The 22,875-nt window shown below is 36.8% G+C and overlaps 1 protein-coding gene across 1 annotated transcript in view; it reads right to left on the bottom strand.

The window, feature by feature from the left end:
* Nucleotides 1-2,301: 2,301 nt before the first annotated feature.
* LOC120534916 (NF-kappa-B inhibitor delta-like) overlaps nucleotides 2,302-22,875 on the bottom strand; it is a 181,030-nt gene continuing 160,456 nt past the window's right edge. Inside the window, exons 8-12 of the mRNA XM_039762421.1 lie at nucleotides 19,535-19,586; nucleotides 15,902-16,071; nucleotides 12,243-12,362; nucleotides 5,923-6,087; nucleotides 2,302-2,866 (exon numbers count right to left, since the gene is read on the bottom strand). Coding sequence (XP_039618355.1) covers nucleotides 2,789-2,866; nucleotides 5,923-6,087; nucleotides 12,243-12,362; nucleotides 15,902-16,071; nucleotides 19,535-19,586 — 585 coding nt within the window. The 3' untranslated portion in view covers nucleotides 2,302-2,788. The remainder of the gene's footprint in view (nucleotides 2,867-5,922; nucleotides 6,088-12,242; nucleotides 12,363-15,901; nucleotides 16,072-19,534; nucleotides 19,587-22,875) is intronic.

The following is a 22,875-nucleotide window of genomic DNA, read 5'->3' as shown; positions in this document are numbered from 1 at the left end:
TTGAGAAACGTATTTGATACCACCCTGGCATGTTGGATCTTGCCTAGTTTTAGCATGCCAGATGGCTTGAGATTAATTTAAGGGAGATAAATTGCAATTTTGCAGCCAAATACAACTCAAAGCATGAATTATAAAACTGTGCTTTAAATGTATGATTTTGAGTGATACTGATAACCTGTTTAGAACAAATAGGAAAGGAAAAGTTTTTACCATGCTCACAGCATCACCAGATTGTGACAAGAAAGTTATACTGCATTTATATGTGTATATGCAACTGAATATCCAGATAGAACACTAAATGTTTTGGGCTTTCTGTCATAAAAAATTGTCATATGAAAGTAAAAAAATATCTTCATAGCATAAAAGCTCTTGAATTAAAGCATGTGTGGGCTAGCATCAAAACATCAGCTCATATAGGACAGAAGTGAGCAACAGCCAAACTCAGGTCATCCAAGAACATCTAGAGAATAGAAACGCCAATGTAGCACTGCAGAGAACTGAATGACGCTGCTTTTGCGAATGCTAATTGTATGACAACCCAACACTTAAGGATAGAGAGCACCTCAAAAGACTGAAATGGATTTATGTGCCAGTCGATCTGTTGATTGGTTGCTTTGTGTCTATCTTTTTTTAATTACAGAATGGATGATCACTTGCAATAAGGCAAACCTGACTTTTTAGCTCTAAACTATCAAAATGTTTAGCTTTACAATACAAACTGTATCTGCCAGGTATGATAAACAAGCAGACTTTTTGAAACTAATTCCTAATTCTGGTCATTTGCTCTACTTGACCTCAAATATTGGCACCCAATATTTGCTAGAGTCTAAATCTCCTGTTAACATTAAATGGATGAAAAGATATAGCCAGAGAAAAGAATAGAACTCTGGAAGTGACAGAAACAAGTAATTACTATGTTGTTGGGTAATAGGAATAGTTTGGCAGTCCCCTGGGGCAGATATGGGTGACAGTTATGCTAGACAGAGTTGCAGAGGGCAAGTCAGATGTTATTGTTTATTGTGCTTTGAATTCTTTTATGTTTATTCCTCTTTCTGGTTGGTGGATTAGAGTTACTTGTGGTTAGAAAGTCAATAATAAAACGAGAAGTCCGTTTTTTGACGTCTCCTAATAAACTATAAGATATACTAGAAAGACCAGTTGCAGTTTTACCTGCAAACATTATTAACCCTTTTGCATTGGTCACACTTTCTATGCCTAGCCTGTTCAAGATCAGTATAATAGTACAATATTGACACAAAATGTGCCATTTTTACACTTCAAAAAGAATTAATCTTTAATTAATTGCTCTATTTCAGTTTTAGAACTCATGCCCAATAGTTAGCAACCCTCATTTGCTCTATGTCCAGAGGCCTTTCGTGTGCACATCCTATTTTCTAACAGTGCTTTGTTTATTAATAGCAATGACTGAAATAAAATATAATAATTTAAAGACAACTAAACAGCTAAATATAAAATAAGCAAATTGTATTAGTTTCTTAAGTGGAGATTCAGTAGTCTGAATGGATGGCACACTGGAAATAGTGACCTGAGGACTGGGATAAGCTATAAGTCAAATGGCAATACAGAGTCACATTCACTTAGAGCTGTGATGCATGCTAAATCTATGCTTGCTGCATACGTGTTTCAACATATTGTTGTAGTGGTATAATGAAGGATTTGTTGCACAGTCAGCAAAACAGCATTTGTGAAATGCACATGTGATATTGCACTACTTATAACAGGGATGTCCAAGTCCTATAATGGGTGTTACAGTGGCTACAGGTTTTTATTCTAACCATTTTTTTAATTGGAGACAAGTTTTTGCAAGTGAATTAACTTTTTTTGCCTTAATTGTAACTGACTCAGACCCCTTAATTATTACTTTTTTCCTTAAATAGCAGCCAAATTGGGATAGGATGCAAAACAAGTAAACCCATGACCACCTATCCTATGCCAATCATGTAATATCTGATAGTATAGAATGATAAAGGTCTCAGTAATGTTGATCTGTTCATGCCTGAAAAACATTTTGAGAGTCCTCTTAGTAAAAAAGGAAATCAACAGTCTGCTGTGGCAGAATGAGAGCACGAACAAGTCATGGAATTTAATATTGGGTTTAATTAAGAGCAAGAATTGGCTTCTATCCAAGAAAATGTTTGCAGTGAAATTGGTTAGAGTTTGAGGCCTTGGTTTAACTGGTCATCTGTTGGCTCACTTCACATCTCAGTTTTTTGTCTGCCATTTAAGGAAAAAGAGAAACAATTCAGAGGACTGAGTCTTTAAAGCAACACAATTAAAATGAAGGGAAAAGAAGTCAATTAACATTTAAAAGTGGTCACTGATGAAGAGAGATGCAGGAAGGAAAACCTGCAGTCAATGCAATCCTCCAGGATTGGAGTTGGACACCACAACTTCAAGGTAGTTTGTCTGATACAGTATGTCATTGCTCTACAATGTAAAGATAGGATTTCAGTATGTTTGGCAAAGTGTTAAGTAATAAACTGCTTTCCTCTCAGACAGGTTACAGGAATGGGTATATACTGTACTACAAAAGAATTATAAGTGTGAATATTTTTGCATCACCTGTTGTACAGAATCACTAAATGCTAAAGAACAAAACAATAATCAATTTGTTGTCAATCATGACATTTTGAACAGTTGTGCGCCATCTTCTGAGACTTACTGGTAATTGAAAAGGTGCCAAAGGAACTGCAGTTGAGCAAAAGTAGTGCACTACACAAGATTTTGTGCACGACAGAGTGGGAGAAAATGGGAGATAATTCATTGTTTACTTGAATATTGAAGACACTGAGCTACAGTGGTTAGAAATTATTCCAGCTCTTCCCTTCCTCAATAGCTGTCTCACCTGCCAAAAAAAGGGGAAGAGTAGTCAGTTTACAATTATTACAGCAAATGTAAATAATGCATTCTCTTTCAAGTATTCTTTTAAATCACCCATTCATTCTGTAACACATTTAATCCATTATGGGGTATTAGGGAGCTGGTTTAAACCCTAGCCAGGTCACTATGTGTTGGAGTGTGAACATTCTCCCTGTGAAGGTGTAATATTTTCTCTGAGCATTACAGTTTTGTTCCCACATGTTAAAACATTAATTGTTTAATCCAAACTGGTATGGAATGAGTAAGGATGATTGTGTGAGTGATGCCTGGTTTGGTACCCTGCATAGCTATAATACTGCTGGGATATGCTCTCACTATCTGCAATCCTGAAAATACATTCAATGGGGTGAGTAGCAGTATGAAAGGATATGTATGCGTGTATATGTGTACACATTATTACAAGAGGGGTTACTTTCAAAGTAGCCCTCCACATTGAATATGATGTCAAGATGGCCAAAGTAGGCAAAAATGAAAAAATAATAAATATAATAGAAGAAGAAATATATAAAGAAGATAATAATAAAAATATACCAGTAAAAATAAATTAAGTAATAAAGCCTTGGTAGGTCTGCTCTATCAGCCTCAAGTTTCTTATTGTCTTCCTGAAGCACCACAGAGCAATCTCTTCAGTTCCTGTCTCTCTCCTCTTCTCTCTAAACTGTCCCCCACTGCCACTGATCCCTTGCCTCACTCACTTGTTGACTCTAGAAGTAAAGGACCACTAACCTATGGAGGTTTTAAATCTCTTCCTTAGATCACCTTCAGCCAGGCCTAGACTTACTACTGTTGTCAGGGGGTGGACTCTAACATTCCTGGGACAATAAGGCCTAACACCCTCTTGTGGTCCCAGAACCTACTGCACCTCAGAGACTTCTGGACATCTTAGGCATCTTCAATGCTACTTGAATTAGAAGGGCTACATGCTACTGTACAACTCTTCCAACTCATGGACCATGTGCTACCATGGTCTGGAGGTTAATGATCAGCTTCTTGTTGGTGCCCACTATCCCTACCTATATAAAAAAGCATGATCTTACTCTTGAATGGGAATCGTATGTTGACATCTGCTGTCCAGGATGTGTTTTTTACATTTTGCCTCCATTCCTTAGTTTCACACAATCTATCCAAGTAGAGCCAAGCATCTCTGGTACATTTATGTTGCTTGTATTCTAGTTTACTGGTAGAACATTATCCTATTCTTCTCAAGCTGCTAATTGTTATGTCTTTTAGGCCTTTGCTGGGCCCAGTTACTGCCCAATACCATACTTTCCTGCCTTGCAATCCTTTCTTAGTTTTTCAATGTATAAACATTATTGTTAAATTTGCGGATGATACGACTGTCATTGGGCTTGTAACAGACAACAATGAAGTTGCATATAGGGAAGAGGTTCAGAATCTGACAGCATGGTGCAACACCAACAACCTGGTCTTAAATACCAAAAAGACCAAAGAAGTTATTCTGAACTTTAAGACCACTAAAAAGACCAATCACAGTCCGATAACAATCAATGCAGATGCTGTGGAGAGAGTTTCCAGCTTTAAGTTTCTAGGAGTCACCATCTCAGAGGTCCTGTCCTGGGCTGACAACAACTTGGCTATAATAGGCAAAGCACAACAGCACCTCTATTTCCTCAGGAAGCTAAGGAGAGCTGACCTCCCCCAGAAGCTGCTGGTTAATTTCTGTAGACGCAATATAGAGAGCATCTTAACTAACTGCATGATGGCTGGTACAACAGCTGCACCAAGACTGCTAAAGAAGCCCTGCAGCAGGTCATAAAAACAGCAGAGGCCATTATTGAGAGTGAACTGCCATCACTCAAACTCTTTTATAAGACTCACTGTGTGAGAAAGGCCAAAAACATTCTCAAGGACAAAACTCATCCTGGAAATTCTTTGTTTGAGCTCCTCCCGTCAGGCAGACGATTTAGATCAATCCATGTATCCATAAACTTTCTGAACTCTGAATCTCCTCAGTCTGAGATCATTTTCAACTGAACATGTGCAATAAGCTATATTGGTAATGTGCAATATACTAATGTAATACAATATATAATATGTAATGTGCTATTCATTAACAGGTGCAATAACAATTTATGCTGCTGTACTTTGAGCAATAATAATTTGCTCTGGTTACTTGATTATTTAACACTGTATACGACATATTTGGAATTATTTGACTTTTCTTTAAATGCATCTTGGGGCTGTCACAAAAAGTAATTTTGTTGTGTTACACAATGACAATAAAGTACTTGAACTTGATCTATATACAGTAAGTAGTATATCAATCCACACTCTACCATATTCAGCAAAAGAATACAAAACCTGGAGACAAACTGTTAGAGATTTTTAGAGAAAATACCCATAAAAAGCTGCTTAAATTTATATATAATCCTGTTATATATTAGGGCAGCATGGTGGTGCAGTGGTAGCGCTGCTGCCTCACAGTAAGGAGACCTGGGTTCTCTTCCCAAGTCCTGCCTGCATGCCTGAGTGGGTTTCCTCCAGGTGCTCCAATTTCCTCTCACAGTCCAAAGACATGCAGGTTAGGTGCATTGGTGATCCTAAATTGTCCCTAGTGTGTGAGTGTGTGTGTGCGCGTGTGCCCTGCCTAGAGATTTGTTCCTGTGTTGGCTGGGATTGGCTCCAGCAGACCCCCGTGACCCTGTAGTTAGGATATAGCAGGTTGGATAATGACTGACTGTTATATATTATGTACTGTACATATAAGGTTTGTTCTCTTTTAGCTATGATCATATCTTTATTGTGTACATTTACACATTGATGGTTGGCTTTACCATCAATTCATCTTGCCTTTGTAAATTGACTTTTGAGGCTCCTGACTTGAAATGTGCTATGTACAATAAAACTGACAGAAAGACTGGTATCAAATTCAACTGTTTCTTAACAGCAAGCATACATTTTACACCTCAAACCGGAAACATCTACAGTGACTGATCAAAAAGCTTCAGCAAACTTTAAATTTATTTGTAGTTATAGAATGTAGCAGTTAGTGAAACTTACTTTTTCACCATCTTCGCCTTGCAGCACCAAATGAATAGCTTGGTCATTTTCCAGGTTACGTAAGCTAGGGTCAGCACCATGATACAACAGAAGTTTAATAATTTCTTCTTGGTAAACATCATTTCTTAAGGCAGCTGCCATGTGCAAAGCAGTGTTTCCATGAGCCTGAAATATTAGAAAAAGAAACTTAAATACAGATCCCGACCAACATTTTAACTTAATTAAATACATTTTAAAAAATTGATCGACATGATCGACATGTGAAATATTGCAGTTAATTTAGGCAAAGTATTTATGAGTTTAATTCTAAACTGTTGCATGGTTTATTAATGGTATGCTGTTCTTAGTATACAGTACATAGCTAGTTTTTGTCTATAAATGTTTAATAGGCAAAGTAAACTCAAAAATGATATCGCTTTAGTGGTAAATAAAAAAATGATCACTAAGAAATTGGTTAAAGCAAAAACTTGCAGCCACTGCGGCTCTCCAGGGGCCTCATGTATAATGCCGTGCGTAGAACTCGCACTATAACATGGCGTAAGCACAAAAGCCGAAATGTGCTTACGCACAGAAAAATCCAGATGCAGGAATCTGTGCGCACTCCAACTTCCACGCTTCTTCGCTACATAAATCCCGATCAGCGTGAAAACTACCGCTCGTGCACGCGCTTTATGTTACGCCCCAACTCCTCCCAGAATTACGCCTCTTTGAATATGCAAATCAATATAAATCGCCCTTAAGCGCAGCCTTCTGTGAAAAGACAATGGGAAAAGCACGGGGGAAAATATAAGAATTTCAGCGAATACCAAGTGGAGGCAAAGGAAAAACATACTACTGTATTTGTTCAAATAAACCGTGGTATAATCAACAAAAGAAAGTTGACCGAGTGACATAGAGTGTTGGAGAAACTTGAAAGCTCACATTCACAAATCGCACAGTGCCGGAAATAAAAAAGAAGTCACATATCAAAGTCGCCGTGAAAAGCCGAGTTGTAAGCCCACTGTCTGAGTGTCATATGAAAGCTTATTAGGGTACAGAGAAAAGAGGCACACAGTGGGGAAAAAGCACAAAATGTCAACTTCAATCTTGACATTTCCACTTTAATCACGTAGTTTATTTTGTCATTAAAGTAGAACATCATAAACTTCATCTTAAAATCGTTTAATTAACCAGTTTCTCAAATCACATCGTAATTAAAGTAGCACGTTAAATGCTTTGTTTTGTATTTGATCTTCTATGTGCTCTATGTGTGTGAATCACTACTTGCTTTTTAAATCGGCTCTCTTCCTCCAACTGGACACAGAATCCATTACATTCATGATATTATAGCTCTCTGAATAACTAAAATACTGAGATGTATACGTGATGTCATTTTCATGATGATAGGAGTTAAAGCACATTATTAAACATGTGTTTCACTTCGATGAAATAATTTATTGCAGCAGTACTCTGGGGCGGCTCTAGGCTTGTGGTGGCACTGGGCAGAGGAAGAATCGGTGGCTCCTTCGCCCCCCGTCAGTAAGGTAGCTTATGCACGGTGGAAGGCTACATCCGTTGCAGACACTGCATAGCCGCCTCGTGCTCATGACACAAGCATTTAACTTTTGCCGAAATTTGTTGCTGTGTTTTTAGCTGTGTTGTTATTTTCTCTTTCTGTTTTATATTCAATATATATTGGCGTAGCCGTCACTGCAGTCAGTGCTTTTCTTTCTCCAAGTAACCGATCGCCATACAATCAGCTCTGTAATAGAAGTTAAGCCATCTGTAAGCTTAGAGCCGATTCTTCAAAACGTTTAAAGAACATTGAAATATCTTTGTAGTATATGTTTAATTATTCTATCCTTAACGACACTCCCAGTGAAGAATATAGATTATTTAAATGAAGTTAAAGTTTTATCTGTATAATTTTATAAACATATTTTGTTGCATTTCACCTTAAAAATGATATTGTCATCATATGTAAATACACGCTTTATAAAGTGGCTCAGGTTGTGCGATATTATAACTGTAGTGCAAGTTTACAGTGGGGTGATTGTACTTATAAGTACAAACAGTTCTACAAGGTGCAATTGACTGAATGCATTTACAGTTCTTGGGATGAAACTGTTTCTGAACTGCGAGGTCCGTACAGGAAAGGCTTTAAAACATTTTGCAGTGGCTGAGACAGCGTGTCCTTAAAGCTGTATATCGATAATTCCCTTTCCGATCAGCTGCTGTTGTGATTCACACTCAGATACAGTGATATAAATACTCCGAGTGGTGCAGTTAGAGAAATATGGAAAAAGATGATCCGCTGTGGCAACTCCTAACGGGAGGAGCTAGAAGAAGAAGAAGAAGAAGAGAGTAACAACACTAAAGCAGTTATGGTATTTAGAATAGTTTGACCATTCTGTGGACCATTATATTGTTACAAGTTAATTACAATCAGATGCATTACACTAATAAATAATATGCGGTTAGTTTCGGTGTATTTATAAAGGAAAATAAGGTGTAACCACACAGGAACAGTAGCACTGCTTTGACGCTGGGTGCCGCCAGTCTGCAAAACCGAGCGGAGAACTTGCGTACGACAAGGCATGAGGTACTGTGGAAAAGTGCGTGGCTTTACGCCAAGTGTAGGTTTTATACATCGCGATTTGAATGTGGAAAAGTTCTTACGCAACATTTCTGTGTGTACGCACCGTTTATACATGAGGCCCCTGGACAGTAACTGAGGGTCCCTGCAATAAACGTTGCAATTTCTTTTTAGAATTCTACTTTTTTTGTTTATCACAATGGGAGAATAGGCCAGAACTAACTGTAATTCATTATTTCAACTTATATCTATGATCTTGGAGCAGATATTTATAGAAAATTCACATCCATGTATATTCAGTCTACATATCAAAATTAAAACCAAGCAAAGAAGTCCAAGGAACTCTCTGTAAACCTCCAAACTGTTGTGAGGCATAGATAATTATGAAATGGAAGACATTTATGACTTTCTTGAGTTGGTCATCAGGCCAATTGGGATAACTGGACAAGAAGAAGTCACTCTAATAGAGCTTCAGAAGATCTCTGCTGAGATGGTTAAACCTGTCGCCAGGACGACCATCTCAGCCAACACTCTATTAATTGGACATTTATGTTAATGTGACTAGATGGAAGACATTTTTGATTAAAAGGCATATGACAGTTTAAAGGATTTTAAGAACATGAAGAAAATGATTCTGTGGTTTGATGAGACAATAACTGAAATTTCCGAGCAGAACTCCAAGCACTATGCCAAGCACTGCTCAGCACCTGCCTAATACCACCCCTAAAATGAAGCATGGTGATGGCAGTATTGTGTTATGGGGTGCTTCACAGCATCAGGGACAGGGTGACTGGTTAGAAATGAGGAAAGAAGGAATGCAGCCAAATACAGAGAGGTACTTGAAGAAGATCTTCTCCAGAGTAGACAGAACCTCAGACTGGGGCAAGAGTTCACCTTTGTTGGCCTTATGTTGCTCAGCCAAAGCTCAGACTTATACCATAGAGCTTGTGTGGAGTGACCGAAAATGGCAGTTTACAGACATCCAGTCTAATGGCATTCTAATCTAAAAGCATCTAAAAGGCCACAAAAGGATCTGTCAGCTTGTAGAGACTTAGCTGATGTGATGGACAGCCAGCATTTCAGTCTGGCCGGGATGTCCCTCAGCAGAAACAAGGAGAAAGAGTAGCCTTTTCAGGGCACTACATCTCCTGGGACATTAGATGGCAGCCTCCCTGGATGGCAACGGTTCCCCGGATTCCCTCAGGGCATCATGGGACATGGAGTTCATTTCCTCAGCCCTGTTGGATGCCGTGGGTGTCACCAGGGGGAGCTCACAAAGAACCTGGGGATTTACATTATTACTGCAACCCGGATGTACTTCAAAGTCACAAGGACGGAAGCCTGCAGTACTTCCGGAATACTTGACGAAGGAGGACATGGTGTTTGACCAGGAGAAGAAATACTTCTGGGTTATGGACAATAAAAGGACTCTGGGAATACCAGCAATCCGAGCCGGAGTTGGAAGGGAGTGTGACAGAGCTGCAAGGAGTGGAGGATTGGTTATTGTTATTGATTATTGTGATTATTGATTTATTAGAAAAATTGTGGAGTGTGCGGTGCTTTGTGTACCTATTTTGAAGAATATTATTAAAGAATCATCTTGGTGCTTTTATACGTGTGTCCTGAATGTCTGTCTGGTGAGTTTAACGGGGCACAAGTGCCCCTAGCAGCCACACTGAGAAGAATCAAAGCTGTAATTTTTGCTTTGTAATTATATGTCATTGAGTGTAGATTGATGGATAAAAACGGCAAGTATATCCATTTACGATTAAACCTACAATGAAATAAAGTGTGTAGAAAATGAAGGGTTATGAATACTTTCTGATTGTTCTTTATTCCATAGAAGGAGGTCCTGCATGCATACAACGAAACACACTGGTACGATCTTCTTTATAATGACTTCTGTACTAAACTGCTAATTTTAAAAATACAGTCATCATAACTCAATGACTGTAGTTATTTTCATTCTGTATCTGACAGAGCACTAGGTGCTAGCTTGTGTGGAAATTCGCCTGGGATGCAACAGTTATCTTTTTTTCCAAAGTTAGTATGCCATTAAGGAAATATAATGCAGTTTAATGTTTGTTTTATGGTTGTAATTGTTTGATGTATTGTAATGCTGATATAATGTATAAACATTTGGGGTTTACTCTAATTTCTTCTTTACCATGTTTAGGAATATAATAATGGTACATTTTAGATTAAGTCATACCTATAATGCATCTGTTAGTCAGGTACTTTTATGTAACAACTCATCAGAGGGGACTGGGCGGTCTCTTGGTCTGGAACCCCTACAGATTTTATGTTTTTCTCCAGCTTTTGAAGTTTTTTTTTTGTTTTTTCTGTCCACCCTGGCCATCGGACCTTACTTATTCTATGTTAATTAATGTTGACTTATGTTTATTTTTTATTGTGTCTTCTATTTTTCTATTCATTTTGTAAAGCACTTTGAGCTACATTTTTTTGTATGAATATGTGCTATATAAATAAATGTTGATTGATTGATTGATTGATCAACATAGGCTTCTTTTGGTTTTACTGGCAACACTTACAAAGCATCAACAAAGTAAATATTCATTTCTGTGAAGTGTAGCCTATACAGGTAAACATCATATGATATGATGACAAATTACTTGTGAATGTAAGAGCAGAATTTGGTCTTATTAAGCATTAATTAAGGATTCACAAGTCTAATACTGAAGTATGAAATAGTGACAGACTTACTGTATTATCAACAAAAGTTGAAGTTGTTTGAGTATGCCACATTCCACAGAGATAAATAACAACTTTATTGATGTTTTGAAAATGTTGGTAAAACCAAAAGAAGTCTGTGTGATTATCTTGTTGTACATAATGTATCTGAATGTGAATAATAAATGCATGGTAGTTAGTAGCTATTCTAAAATTTTACTGTAATACTGTACAAATGTGATCAGTTTTGCAATGGACTGGTGTTCACTTTAGGACTGGTCCTTGCATTATTTCTTAGAATTCCAGGATAGGCATGTGCCCCCTTGACAATGTAATGGAGTAAGCATTTCTAATAATGAATGGATGAATATATGATTATGTGACTTTATTACAAGTCGCCTTCACACTGAGGAAGCCAGAGAATATATTTAAGAGTAAAGCAGGCCAAAAAAATGAAGCTAAAGGACAGGAAGGACAGTGAGTGCTTTTGATAAAAGAAAGTAAATACAAGAAAGCTCTCTCTGCTGTCCAAAAAAGCAAAATTTTGTAAGCATTTGAAGCATGAGGTATAATAAAAAATAACAGTTACATAAGAGTAATGGAAAAATATAAGGAGTAATAGAATCATGTTGTAATACAATAACAAGGAAAAAAACAAAAGCAAAAGCATTTTTAGATCTTTAGAAACATAAAGAACCTTGGACTATGCAACTATAACATAATAACAATCAACTGAACACAGCAACAACAAAATGTATACAATATAGCTCACAACTAAAATTACCGTAAAATACAATCTTCCTTATTTTAGGATAAGAAACACTGGAAAATGTGAAAACATACAGTATAGTCTTTTTTCCACCTCAAATTATTTAAGCCAAGCAATGACAAGCATCTACCATGCTTTTCACTTTTCATTTAACAAGTATTTATTGTCTTATATTAGTGCTCTCTTTTTCCCTGGAAGAAAATAGATATTTAAGTGAATTATAACATTCTTATATTTTGATATATTACAATTAAGGATAACCAACAAAACATTAAACATACTTACTACCTTCATGTTAATGAAATCATGATAATTCCCCCCTTTTGCTTCTAAGAAAAATTTCAGAAGTGAGTAATTTCCTTTTTGTACTGCAAGATGTAGCACTGAGTTATTGTTTTTAATGTCCTAGGAAACAAAACAGTAATAAAAGATTAAAATGTCAGATACACAGTATACAAAGTATTAAAGTAAGAATATGCATAATAGTGTATGCAACAAAAAATAATTTAAATAAAAATAATTATCAAATTTATAAGGACTGAAACAGAAGAACGATAAAGGCTGTTATATCAACATAGAACCAAAATGCAACAAATCTTCTAAAAAAGGTCATTTTACTAGAAATTCCTTTTCCATTTTACATATATATCACCTATCACTAAAAGTTAAAACATTTATGAAGATTCATTTTAAATTATAGGTAGTAATTGACTTTATTTGCTTGAAACAGAAACAGCAGCCTCAGGGGTCATCTAGTAGTGAGTATGGAAGTCACTGCATTTTTAATTCAGAAATATATCTCACGTACAAATGTACACATATACTGTAGAAGTAACATAATAATATTAGAATATTATGTTCCAGACCTCTTCCCAGTGAAAACACTTGAGATGACTTTCCATTTTCCATTTTTATCAAGTGAAGATATACTGCCTCACTTAACCATGAAAAGACCTACAGTGCTATTGTTAAAAGCTTTATTGTTTTGTTTGAAGTGCAATGTTGTCCAGCCAGTGTCTAGGGCTTGACCTTACCCTAGCACACTTGATTGACATCCTTAGTCCTAATATGCTTTAACATCAGATTTCCATTCTATATCTGCTGTGTTAGTTTCTTGCCTTACATTGAAATTCATGCTTAAGTTTAAAATGTATTGTAAATGATTTTGACAAACTTGGGCAATGTCACCTGTATCTTCAGAATCTGCACAAATCTTGTTGTTTGTCTGTCTAATGCTGATTTTGTAATTATTATTCTTATTCTTAGTTAGGAAAAGCAAGGATGCTCTGTCAGTTTTGAAAAAGATCACAGAGCCGTTTAAGTAGACCAAACATATTTTGTTATATATTTGCATTATTTTTACGTGATTTTAGTGAAGTGATACATTCTTAAAACATTTTTATGTTTTATCAACACATTATCGAATGCGGCTGGGGGTGGAGCCAGCCGGGATTCCCAGGAGGACCGGAGGAGGGCTTGTACCTCCTCCAGACCACGAGGGGGCGACTGCCCTGGTTGTGTTGGGGGCCACGGGTAGATGGCTTGGAAGCCCAACCCTGTAGGGACCCATGGCCACCGCCAGGCAGCGCCCCGGTGCCTGAAGAAACCTAGAGCCCAGCACTTCCGCCACACCAGGAAGTGCTGGGGGGAAGAAGACAGGGGACACCTGGAGGGCTTCCGGGTGCACAGCCGGCACTTCCACCACACTGGGGCGTGTCTGGGGAGGAATGCCGGGAAGCAGCTGGAGCCCATCCGGGTTCCTATATAAGGGGCCGCCTCCCTTCATTCAGTGGCGGAAGTCAGGTGGAAGAAGGACGGAGCTGGAGAGAGGACTGGAGGCGGCCAGAAAGGCGTTTGGACTGTGAGGCCTGGAATTTGGGGGATCGGTGCTGGAGGCACTGGGACGTGCACTGACGTAGTTGTAAATATAAATTGTATATAAACGAGTGTGTTGGGTGCAACAAACGATGTCCGTCTGTCTGTGTCCAGGTCAAGGTTCACTACATATATTTTCACTTTTGAAAAGCAATGATCTATAAACAAATCAATTCATAGAATTGCAGATACTGCCTTTCCCATCCCTTAACTGCATAAGCAAATTAAAAAATGCATGAATGTATTCTTTATTATAATGAATTACTTATTTTCCCTATTCCTTAACCTTAGGGAATGTACTGATGCCTAAACATTACAATTTCAACTCTTTGGCAAGTTTTACATTCTAAGAATAAATTAAAACTACTGATACAGGAAAAACATTTGCCATAGAGTTTTTTAAAATTTGGAATTATCCACCTACTTTTATTTTAATGACTCTGTCATTCTGTCATTGTAATTTTAAGAGTTCAAGGTACAAAACTCATGTCAGCAAGACATAATCTTGTTAGATCTGCTGTTGAAGCTGTTTGTATTGCTTATTAATAATTGTAGTCATTGTTTTCATTCATCAAAAATAAGTCTCTCCTGAGATGAAAACTGGACTTCTTCGGTACTGTTTTTCTTCCGAGAATCACTAGGTACCGCTGGTTTGACTTTGTGTCGAATGAGCGGTTGCTCATGGAGTCCATAATGAGGCACATTAACTGCATTGTGAGGGAGCATCAGCTATGGCACTACGGACATGTAGTGTGATTCCCCGAGGGTGATCTAGCTTGCAGGATCCTCATTGTTGAGGACATGAGCAGCTGAACCAGGCTAAGGGGACACCCACGTAACACATGGCAGTGGCAGATAGATGATTATTTCCAGAAGGTGGGACTGGACTGCATGTCTGCCAGGGGGATTGCCAACCAGGAGATCAAGCTGTTTCATCATGAGGTTGGTGCAGCAACATGCTGTACTAGTGAATGCTCCCCAACCTGACCTGACCTGACCTGACCTGTCCTGTTTTCTGCCTGTTCTCTGTGCCCTGTGATAGTACCTCCTGCCATTTCCATTAATATAAAATTGTCCATCCTCATCCTGGAACAATGCCTTAGAATGGATGTATTGTTAATGATGATGGACCCAATGTCAACACTTTTGGACATTTTGATGGAATTGTCTATGTTTGACTGTGTGTGTTTCCACCCTGCAATAGGCTAATCATGGAATAGTTCCTGCCTTGCACCCATTATTTGTTGGGATGGGATCCAGTTGCCCAGTGACTACGACCTTGATAAGTAGGTTTGTAAGATGGTTGGATAGAAGGAAATTTTGATGGTGTCTATAGTATGGCTGGGCAGCCAAGTGACCCAGGGCAGATAGAATCCAGGACTACAATTTTTGATGTTATAAGAAATGCCAATAGAGTATATATGTTTTTGAGTTCAACCGTATCTTTGTTTTTTTTTTTGTTGCAAGTTATTTTGTGATTAAAATTAAGTATTCATCATTTTTAATTGAAAATTTTGTGTTGGGTTTAAGTGGAAGTACACTTTATTAGAATAAAATTAATTTAGTTAGTAAATGTATAGTATATGTTTTGTAAGCAACATGTAGGAAATTAATTAATTAGGATTATTAAAGCCTGGATTTAAGGTCCAACTTGGCAGTAGTACAAAGCACCAGAATGATTTATATTAAAGAATATCTTTTTTGCATTTTTTTAAAATATTGCTATATTTAAAGTGAAATCCAGAAACCTGTATAATAAAGAAACTATGCTGTAGAAAGATATTTACAACTTCATTCATTATCACATAACTTTTCAAAAAGATTTTTGCATTTTAACATATTACTTTGAAATTAAATAAAGTAGGCGTGAAAACAAATACATGGATTTACTTTTTGTGGATAATTTCTAAATGTATTTAATTTAATTTATTTATTTATTTATTTGTATAAATCACATATAATATAGTATGTACTAGTACTCCATAAAGTAAAATGAAAGTACACCTCCTTACATTAAAAAATACATATAATGGTTAAATAAAGTGGCATTTGGCAAATCAATTTCCTACCTGACTGGTAATACAAGCACCAGCATGGACAAGAAGTTTGATACAGCTCATCACTTCCACTATTTTTCTCTCAAGCTCCTTCAGTTTCACGGGAGAAATAGTAAGATCATGGTTCAGCTCATGATGCATCATATTATGGGTTAATACAGCACAGTGTAGAGGTGTGTGACCTTAAATGACAAAGACATTCTCATTAAGTTGTGCTCATAAATCCATCCATCCATTATTCAACCCGCTATATCCTAACTACAGGGTCAAGGGGGTCTGCTGGAGCCAATCCCAGCCAACACAGTGCGCAAGGCAGGAAACATACCCCGGGCAGGATTCAAGCCCACTGCAGGGCACACACAACTTCATACCAAGCACACACTAGAGACAATTTAGGATCGCCAATACACCTAACCTGCATGTCTTTGGACTGTGGGAGGAAACCAGCGCAGACACAGGGAGAACATGCAAACTCCATGCAGGAAGAAACCAGGAAGCAAACCCAGGTCTCCTTACTGTGAGGCAGTGGCACTACCACTGTGCCACCGTGCTCATAACTATAATTTGTAAATATATTTTTCCCAAATAAAGCACTAAAAGAAGTGTTCTAGTTTTGCTATCTGAATAATTAAAGGGTTAAGCCTAATACAAACAACTTTGAAAATAAAAGTACTGTGTATGGGCAATGAGATCTATGCTTAGATTCCATAGTAAAGAAACAGTGGTCCAGTGGGTAGCTAGTCTGTACCAGAATGCTTGGTCCATACTTTTCATTGTAGCCTGAAGCCATTTCTCTGTGAACATATATAAATGATATGTAATATTATTTGCAGACCAGACACAGTCAAATAAATAATTTTCAGTATAATGGACCTGGATTTAGACATTAGAAAAGCAGAAGAAATTATAGTCTGCCTAACCTTGTGTACGCTAATGGACAGGGCTGGGGACAATTCAGGCATGAATTCAACAATTCCAATCTAAACAAGGTATTGGAATTCAACAATTACAAGAATTTCATGGAGTTCATTTGAATTCTATTCTGTTTCCTGACATTTCATTTCAATTCCAATTCCATTTCCATTCATCTGCTTTCAATTTGAATTCAAATTCCAATTCCTGGAAATGAATTGAAATTTACCATTCATTCTCAGTTCAATTCATGAATTCCACTTTCTAAGATTATTTCACTTGATTTGCTATATAGTCTACACTATATGTACATTATATACGTATTATGAATCACATAAATCACAAACATATAAAAGAAATACGAGTAGTGTATATTTTATCCATTATGCATGTTAATTTCAAAAGTCACCGTTATACATAAAAAGTAAAATATGAAATTTGATTTGTCTCATTTGCATGTGTCACTATGCACATTAATGTACTAAAACAACATTTGGTTAAATTAGATTAAAACAATGTTTTCCAGAATTCCTTGCAATCTGATGGTTCATAACCTATGAATATACGCGTAAATGAAAGCCAATTAGGGCCCATGTTAAAGGTGTAAGACTGGAGATTTTCTGTGAGTTTGATTGGAAAGAATTTGATTGATTTTGGATTACCTTTTGTGTATGATTTTGGACTGTTTTGAGGATCTGATTTGTGTATGAACTCTGGATTGCATGGGTGCAGAAAGACAAAACATGAAAGACATTCCAACAAAGAAAGTCCTTTCACTCTCTTCACCAAAGAAGCATTGCACCACCAAAAAAGAGAACAAAACTTTTGCATTTATGGACACCCAAGTCCCAGCACCAAAGGAGATATCGACATATCTGAGCCTATTGTGCCATACTGAGAAGTCTGATCCTCTCCTGTACTAGAAGGACAGCCAGAGCTGGTTCCCCTGTTTAGTTCAAATTGCATGTCAGTATCTAGCTATTCCTCCCTCATCTACTGCTGTAGATGCATGATATTTAGACAATGAGAGATGCAATCTTAGTGATAACAAATTTCAGGAAATGGTGATTATTCAATGCAATAAAAGTGAACATATGTGAATTAAATACATGAATGAACATGACTCATTAATTTGTAGTTTGAGACATTTATCATGTGGTAATATTTATCACATTGAACTGGTAATCATTTACTGGTATTAATAGTGTATTCAGATATTTATGGCCAGTGTCACTCATCATTTATCAACTGTTAATGTACAGTTCACAGTTTTATTTACTTCAAAGGTATGTCCCTACAAGTAATCTCAAATAAATGCTCAGAAACAGCAATAAATGGAATTCGGAAGAATTTCACTGAATTGAATTCTACTTCCTGAAACTCCAATTCAATTCCAATTCAGTTTCCTGTAGTTGTTGTTTGAATTGGAATTGTTAAGTTCATTACTGAATTGACCCCAACCCTGGTAGGCTCTACCTCAGTTACTGCTGTACAGAACTAGAAGAAAAGTTCATTTGTTTTGAAAAAATTTTATCAGCTGTCATTTAATCCACAAAAGAAAATCATTGTATGTACAATCACAGATTTACCATCCCAGACTTCAAGAGACACTTCAGTTGGGCACTTTTTCAAAACTATAACTTCAGGAGGCAGTAAGATAAAAAATATTTTTGGACTGTGGTAACATTTATACCAACATAGCATAATTATAATGTGATAGCAACTCATTATTGACACACTATTAATATTTATGAGTGTTAATTGTTTAAAGGTACACCTAGAAACAATTAGGATTAGTTGGGATTATAAATGAAGGGATAAATGTTATAAAAACACACTGTGAGGTAAATGTATTCAGTTAAATAATTATAGTACATATCATGGTGTGGAAAAGCTATATCAATGTTCCTTCTTCAACAATTCTCTAGATGCATGTGGCGTCCTAATTTATAAATCTTAGCAATATGTCTTTTCTTAGTGCACTAGTGCCACCCCAACTGTCACTTACTTCCTTGCCCTGTTTAAAAAAACCTAAATATTATCTTTTTCAGAATTGTACAAACTTCCTGAAAGTATTATCTTTACTGATTACTGATTTACCAGTGCTTTATGTGGGTAAGGTAGGTGTATCTAAAAATATGTCCACTCGGTGTAAGGTTTTCAGAATTATAAGATGTACAAAAAATTAAGAATAAAGCTAAAAACTCTCATACAGTCTGGGAGGTAATCAAGAAATTCATTATGACAAATATCCTTGCAAACATGATATTCAGGCAAGAGTGGTGTTTGGGGGTGGCAAATGAGGCGACCACCCTAGGCCCTGCAAATAAGGGGGCCCCGCTTTTGAGATCCGCGCATACCGTTCAAGAGGGTTAGTCAAGTTATATTCTCCAGTTATATTTTGATAAATTCTGCATGTTATCTTGCAAAAATGTAGCTGAATATTGTAATGAGAAAATCCAGTGTATGTTAACATTATTTTTATTAAATTCGCATGCAGGTTTATACAGTCCACACATACCGTTAACAGTGTTTACGTGAGGTTGGTCAGCCCTAGGCCCCACACACCCCTAAGGCCGCCTCTGTATTCAGGCATATATAGGGTTGAAGTATACTACTCTATTCAGCTAAAGTCCATCCCAGTACTGTACTACTTGTTGGCAATTCAAAATACACTTATTAATATATTGTATAACAACATTTTCTCACTATTTTAGTATGCTTGAGTTTTACCTTCAAAATCCAGTACTTCTAAGTTTATATTTGTTGCTAATGACAGCAAAACCTAGAAGAAAAAAGAAAGGTAATGCATGACTAATTTGAAAGACAAGATAAACATATGCTGAGGTGTAAAGCTTCAACCACATCCCAGGAATTGGGCTATAACCAGTGCAAGACCACAAGCAGAACATGTCATCTCATACCACAGCTAGTATCAATATAAACAAAAAAAAAAAAGAGTCTGGAGCTTCATGACAAAACTTTGTCTTTATGGGCCCACTCACTGGTAATCCCAGAAGAGCACTCAGTAACTGGTAAGAAAAAAATGAGTTCATTAATAACATTATTAACTTTAAAAAACAGAAACTACCATGCAAAACCACCCCTCCCTAAACAACATATGGTAAATACACTGCCTATAAAAACTTCACCTCTTTAGAAGTTTTGCTCATTTTATTATTATGCAATATTGAATCACAGGTGAATTTTCTTTGCTTTTTTTACATTGATCAACAAAAAAGCAGAAACAGATCCCTGCAATGTAATATAATCATAAAATAAAACACAAAATAATCAATCACAAAGGTATCCATCACTCTTTAATGTCAAAGTGAAGAGAGGATTTCTTAAACATTATCTAAATTAATTACAAATATAAAATAAAAAATAATTAATTGTGTGAATATAGGCACTAAACCCAAAATAAATGTAAAGCTGGAACACAAAATCCAAATTCGAAGCCTCACAGTTTCAAATGTGAAATGGTGTTATAAGTATAATGTCCTCAGGAAGTTGCCACAAATATAAGAAAGCTGCTGTATCCTGCCATAGAATAGTTCACACTCCAGTACAAAAATGATTCATCTTTAGAGATGCATTTCTCTTGAGAACTCAAGCAAAACATACCACTCACAGTAGAAAGCTTCTTTCTTTTATCATGTATGTTTGTCAGCTATACCTTGTTTCTCCTCCAGCTATTATCACCCTCCCCTCAGTTTTTATTTTTTTTTAAACACTAGCTGTCCCCCGTGGCTAAGCCTGCATAGTAGTGAAACAGGATAAACTTTAAAAATCAATCAAATATTAAAAAAAAAATTAATAATTTGTATTGAGAAAAATTTATAGTGATAGCTTTCGTATCCCAGGGCCCCTTGATATATAATATTTTTAGTTTTGCTATCAGGGGCGAGAATGTAGCTGTGATCTCTGCCAAAATTGTAAAAAGTTGCCACAGTATCTCTGGCCAAGTAGAAGTTAGGTACGCTCCAACATCAAACGTTGCCACTGTATCTGATCGTGTTCAGTTCTGATGGGAGAGAAGAGCATATGGCCATGATATCTCTGCCAATAAACAGGTACCCTCTAAAATACACGTAGCTGTGATCTCTCTCTCAAAAATGTCAAACGTTACTCTTTAACAATCTATAGATGATAATGTCTGCTGAACAAACGGGTACGCTCCAACACGTGGTGAAAGGTAAAGCGACTCAAACGGAGGCTGGCACGTGTGTGAGGATGACCCTGCCCAGCTCCCTACTCCTGAGGTCCCGCCTCCCCCTCCCCTCGGTCTCCAGACTGTCTCTCGGATTACACAAATAATTGGTGCCGCAACTGAACTATAATACTTAGCGCGAAGAGAGAAGTCACAAAATCAACTAGAATGTTCAAGCAAATTATGCAAAGAAACCTGATCTAAATCCGTTAAGTAGTTCTCTCGTGAAAAGCAGACAGACATACTGTACATGTAATTTCCCAGTAAAAGATGAAGCCACACAAACTCATGGTAAATGGTATAAACATTAAGGAGTTATACTGGAAAAAATTTTTTAATTTTTTTTAAACTGCAGGCTGCTTATAAGAAGTTTTAATTCTCCTGAATCAGACAGTGATGAACTACAAAGAAACGCATTTAAAAAAGAATTTACAGGACTAATGTATAGAGGCAATTTACATTGAAATCATCCTCTCTAGTTTACTAATAATTTATGATCAAATATATTTGTAAATTCTTTCTTTAATATACCTTTAATCCATCAGTCCTGTTATCCAAGGAATTTATAGTCATTTTAGTTAAAATTGGTGGCAGGATTGGCACTCCAGTCACCACAAAAAAAACTCACACTGTAGCAGTGTGGTGCTGAAGTGTCACCTGCTGAACTTGGGTCCCAATCCATATGGTTTGTTATGTGGTGGGTGTGGCAGCATACTATCAGGTGCTCCCAATCTTAGTTACAATAGTCAGACAACTCTTATAACCTAATGAGCCTTCATGAGATATACTGAATCCTTTTGTCAAGTACTGAAGAGTGACAGATATTGTCTGCATCACTCATATGTACTTATGTAGAAGGGATTTTATATGGAATACTACAGAGTGACTAGCAGTTAGGCATCACTCAAACGCAATTGTGTGAACAGGATCTGTGTGTTTGCATTAATCGCAAGGTGAAAGTAGACCAATCTAGTAAGAGTGTGCTGAGTCTCACTCTTCCCTCAATAATACATTTCTTAAATTGCTGTTGACTCATATCACAAAACATCTCAGTTAAAGATTACATTATGGTGAACTGCCAGTGGTGAGTTACAAACCTACAAGCTCTGGTTCAAAAGTGAGTGTTTTGCAGAGTGAGCTGAATGGCAAGCACCACCAGTCAGCTGCGAAGAGCCCATCTCTGAACACTGGTGATACCAGCTGATTTCTCTCTCTCTGTCAGCCCCCACTTTTTCTGTGCAGTGTTGCCACAACAGGAGTGCAAAATCTAACACAATATTGATTATCCATGTGACTGTTGCTACAGACTTATTAACAATCATTAATATATATGTCCATAGGGGACATTTCCTTAAATTTGAATCAACAGTTTACTTTTTCTTTATGATAAGCATGGAACTCTCACAATCTGGCCGCCAGTTTTCAAATTTATTTATCTTGTTTAGTGAAGAAACCAACACCTAGATGAAACTTCAATCGATCATAGAGTAATATGGTAAAGGAATCATTTTTATAACTAATATTGCTTGTGGGAGCAAACAGGTCAGAAGTCAAAAATTTTCAAATTTTCATTACACTTTAACAGGTACACTGCAGTTATAACCTAGCTCTGAAAGGAATAATAAATAATTAGAAAATTGAGGGCTTTACATCATTAAGGTCAAGCTAAATAAAGAAACAGTTTTCTTCATTTGAACTCAGTGAAACACGACTACTTTTCAAGTTACTGCTTAATAAGGCAGATTCCCAAAAATAAGACATATTGTTTAAGTTAGTCTGAAGGACCAGTGATTTAATGCTTGACTACCAGTGATAGTAATCATCCAGGATAACAGATAAACTTAGGTTTTGTAAACATCTT

Source organism: Polypterus senegalus, chromosome 9, assembly GCF_016835505.1.
Source record: "Polypterus senegalus isolate Bchr_013 chromosome 9, ASM1683550v1, whole genome shotgun sequence".
NCBI classification, from domain to species: domain Eukaryota; kingdom Metazoa; phylum Chordata; class Cladistia; order Polypteriformes; family Polypteridae; genus Polypterus; species Polypterus senegalus.
The sequence above is the reverse complement of the archived record's forward strand: the minus strand, read 5'-3'. Positions and strand labels throughout refer to the sequence as shown.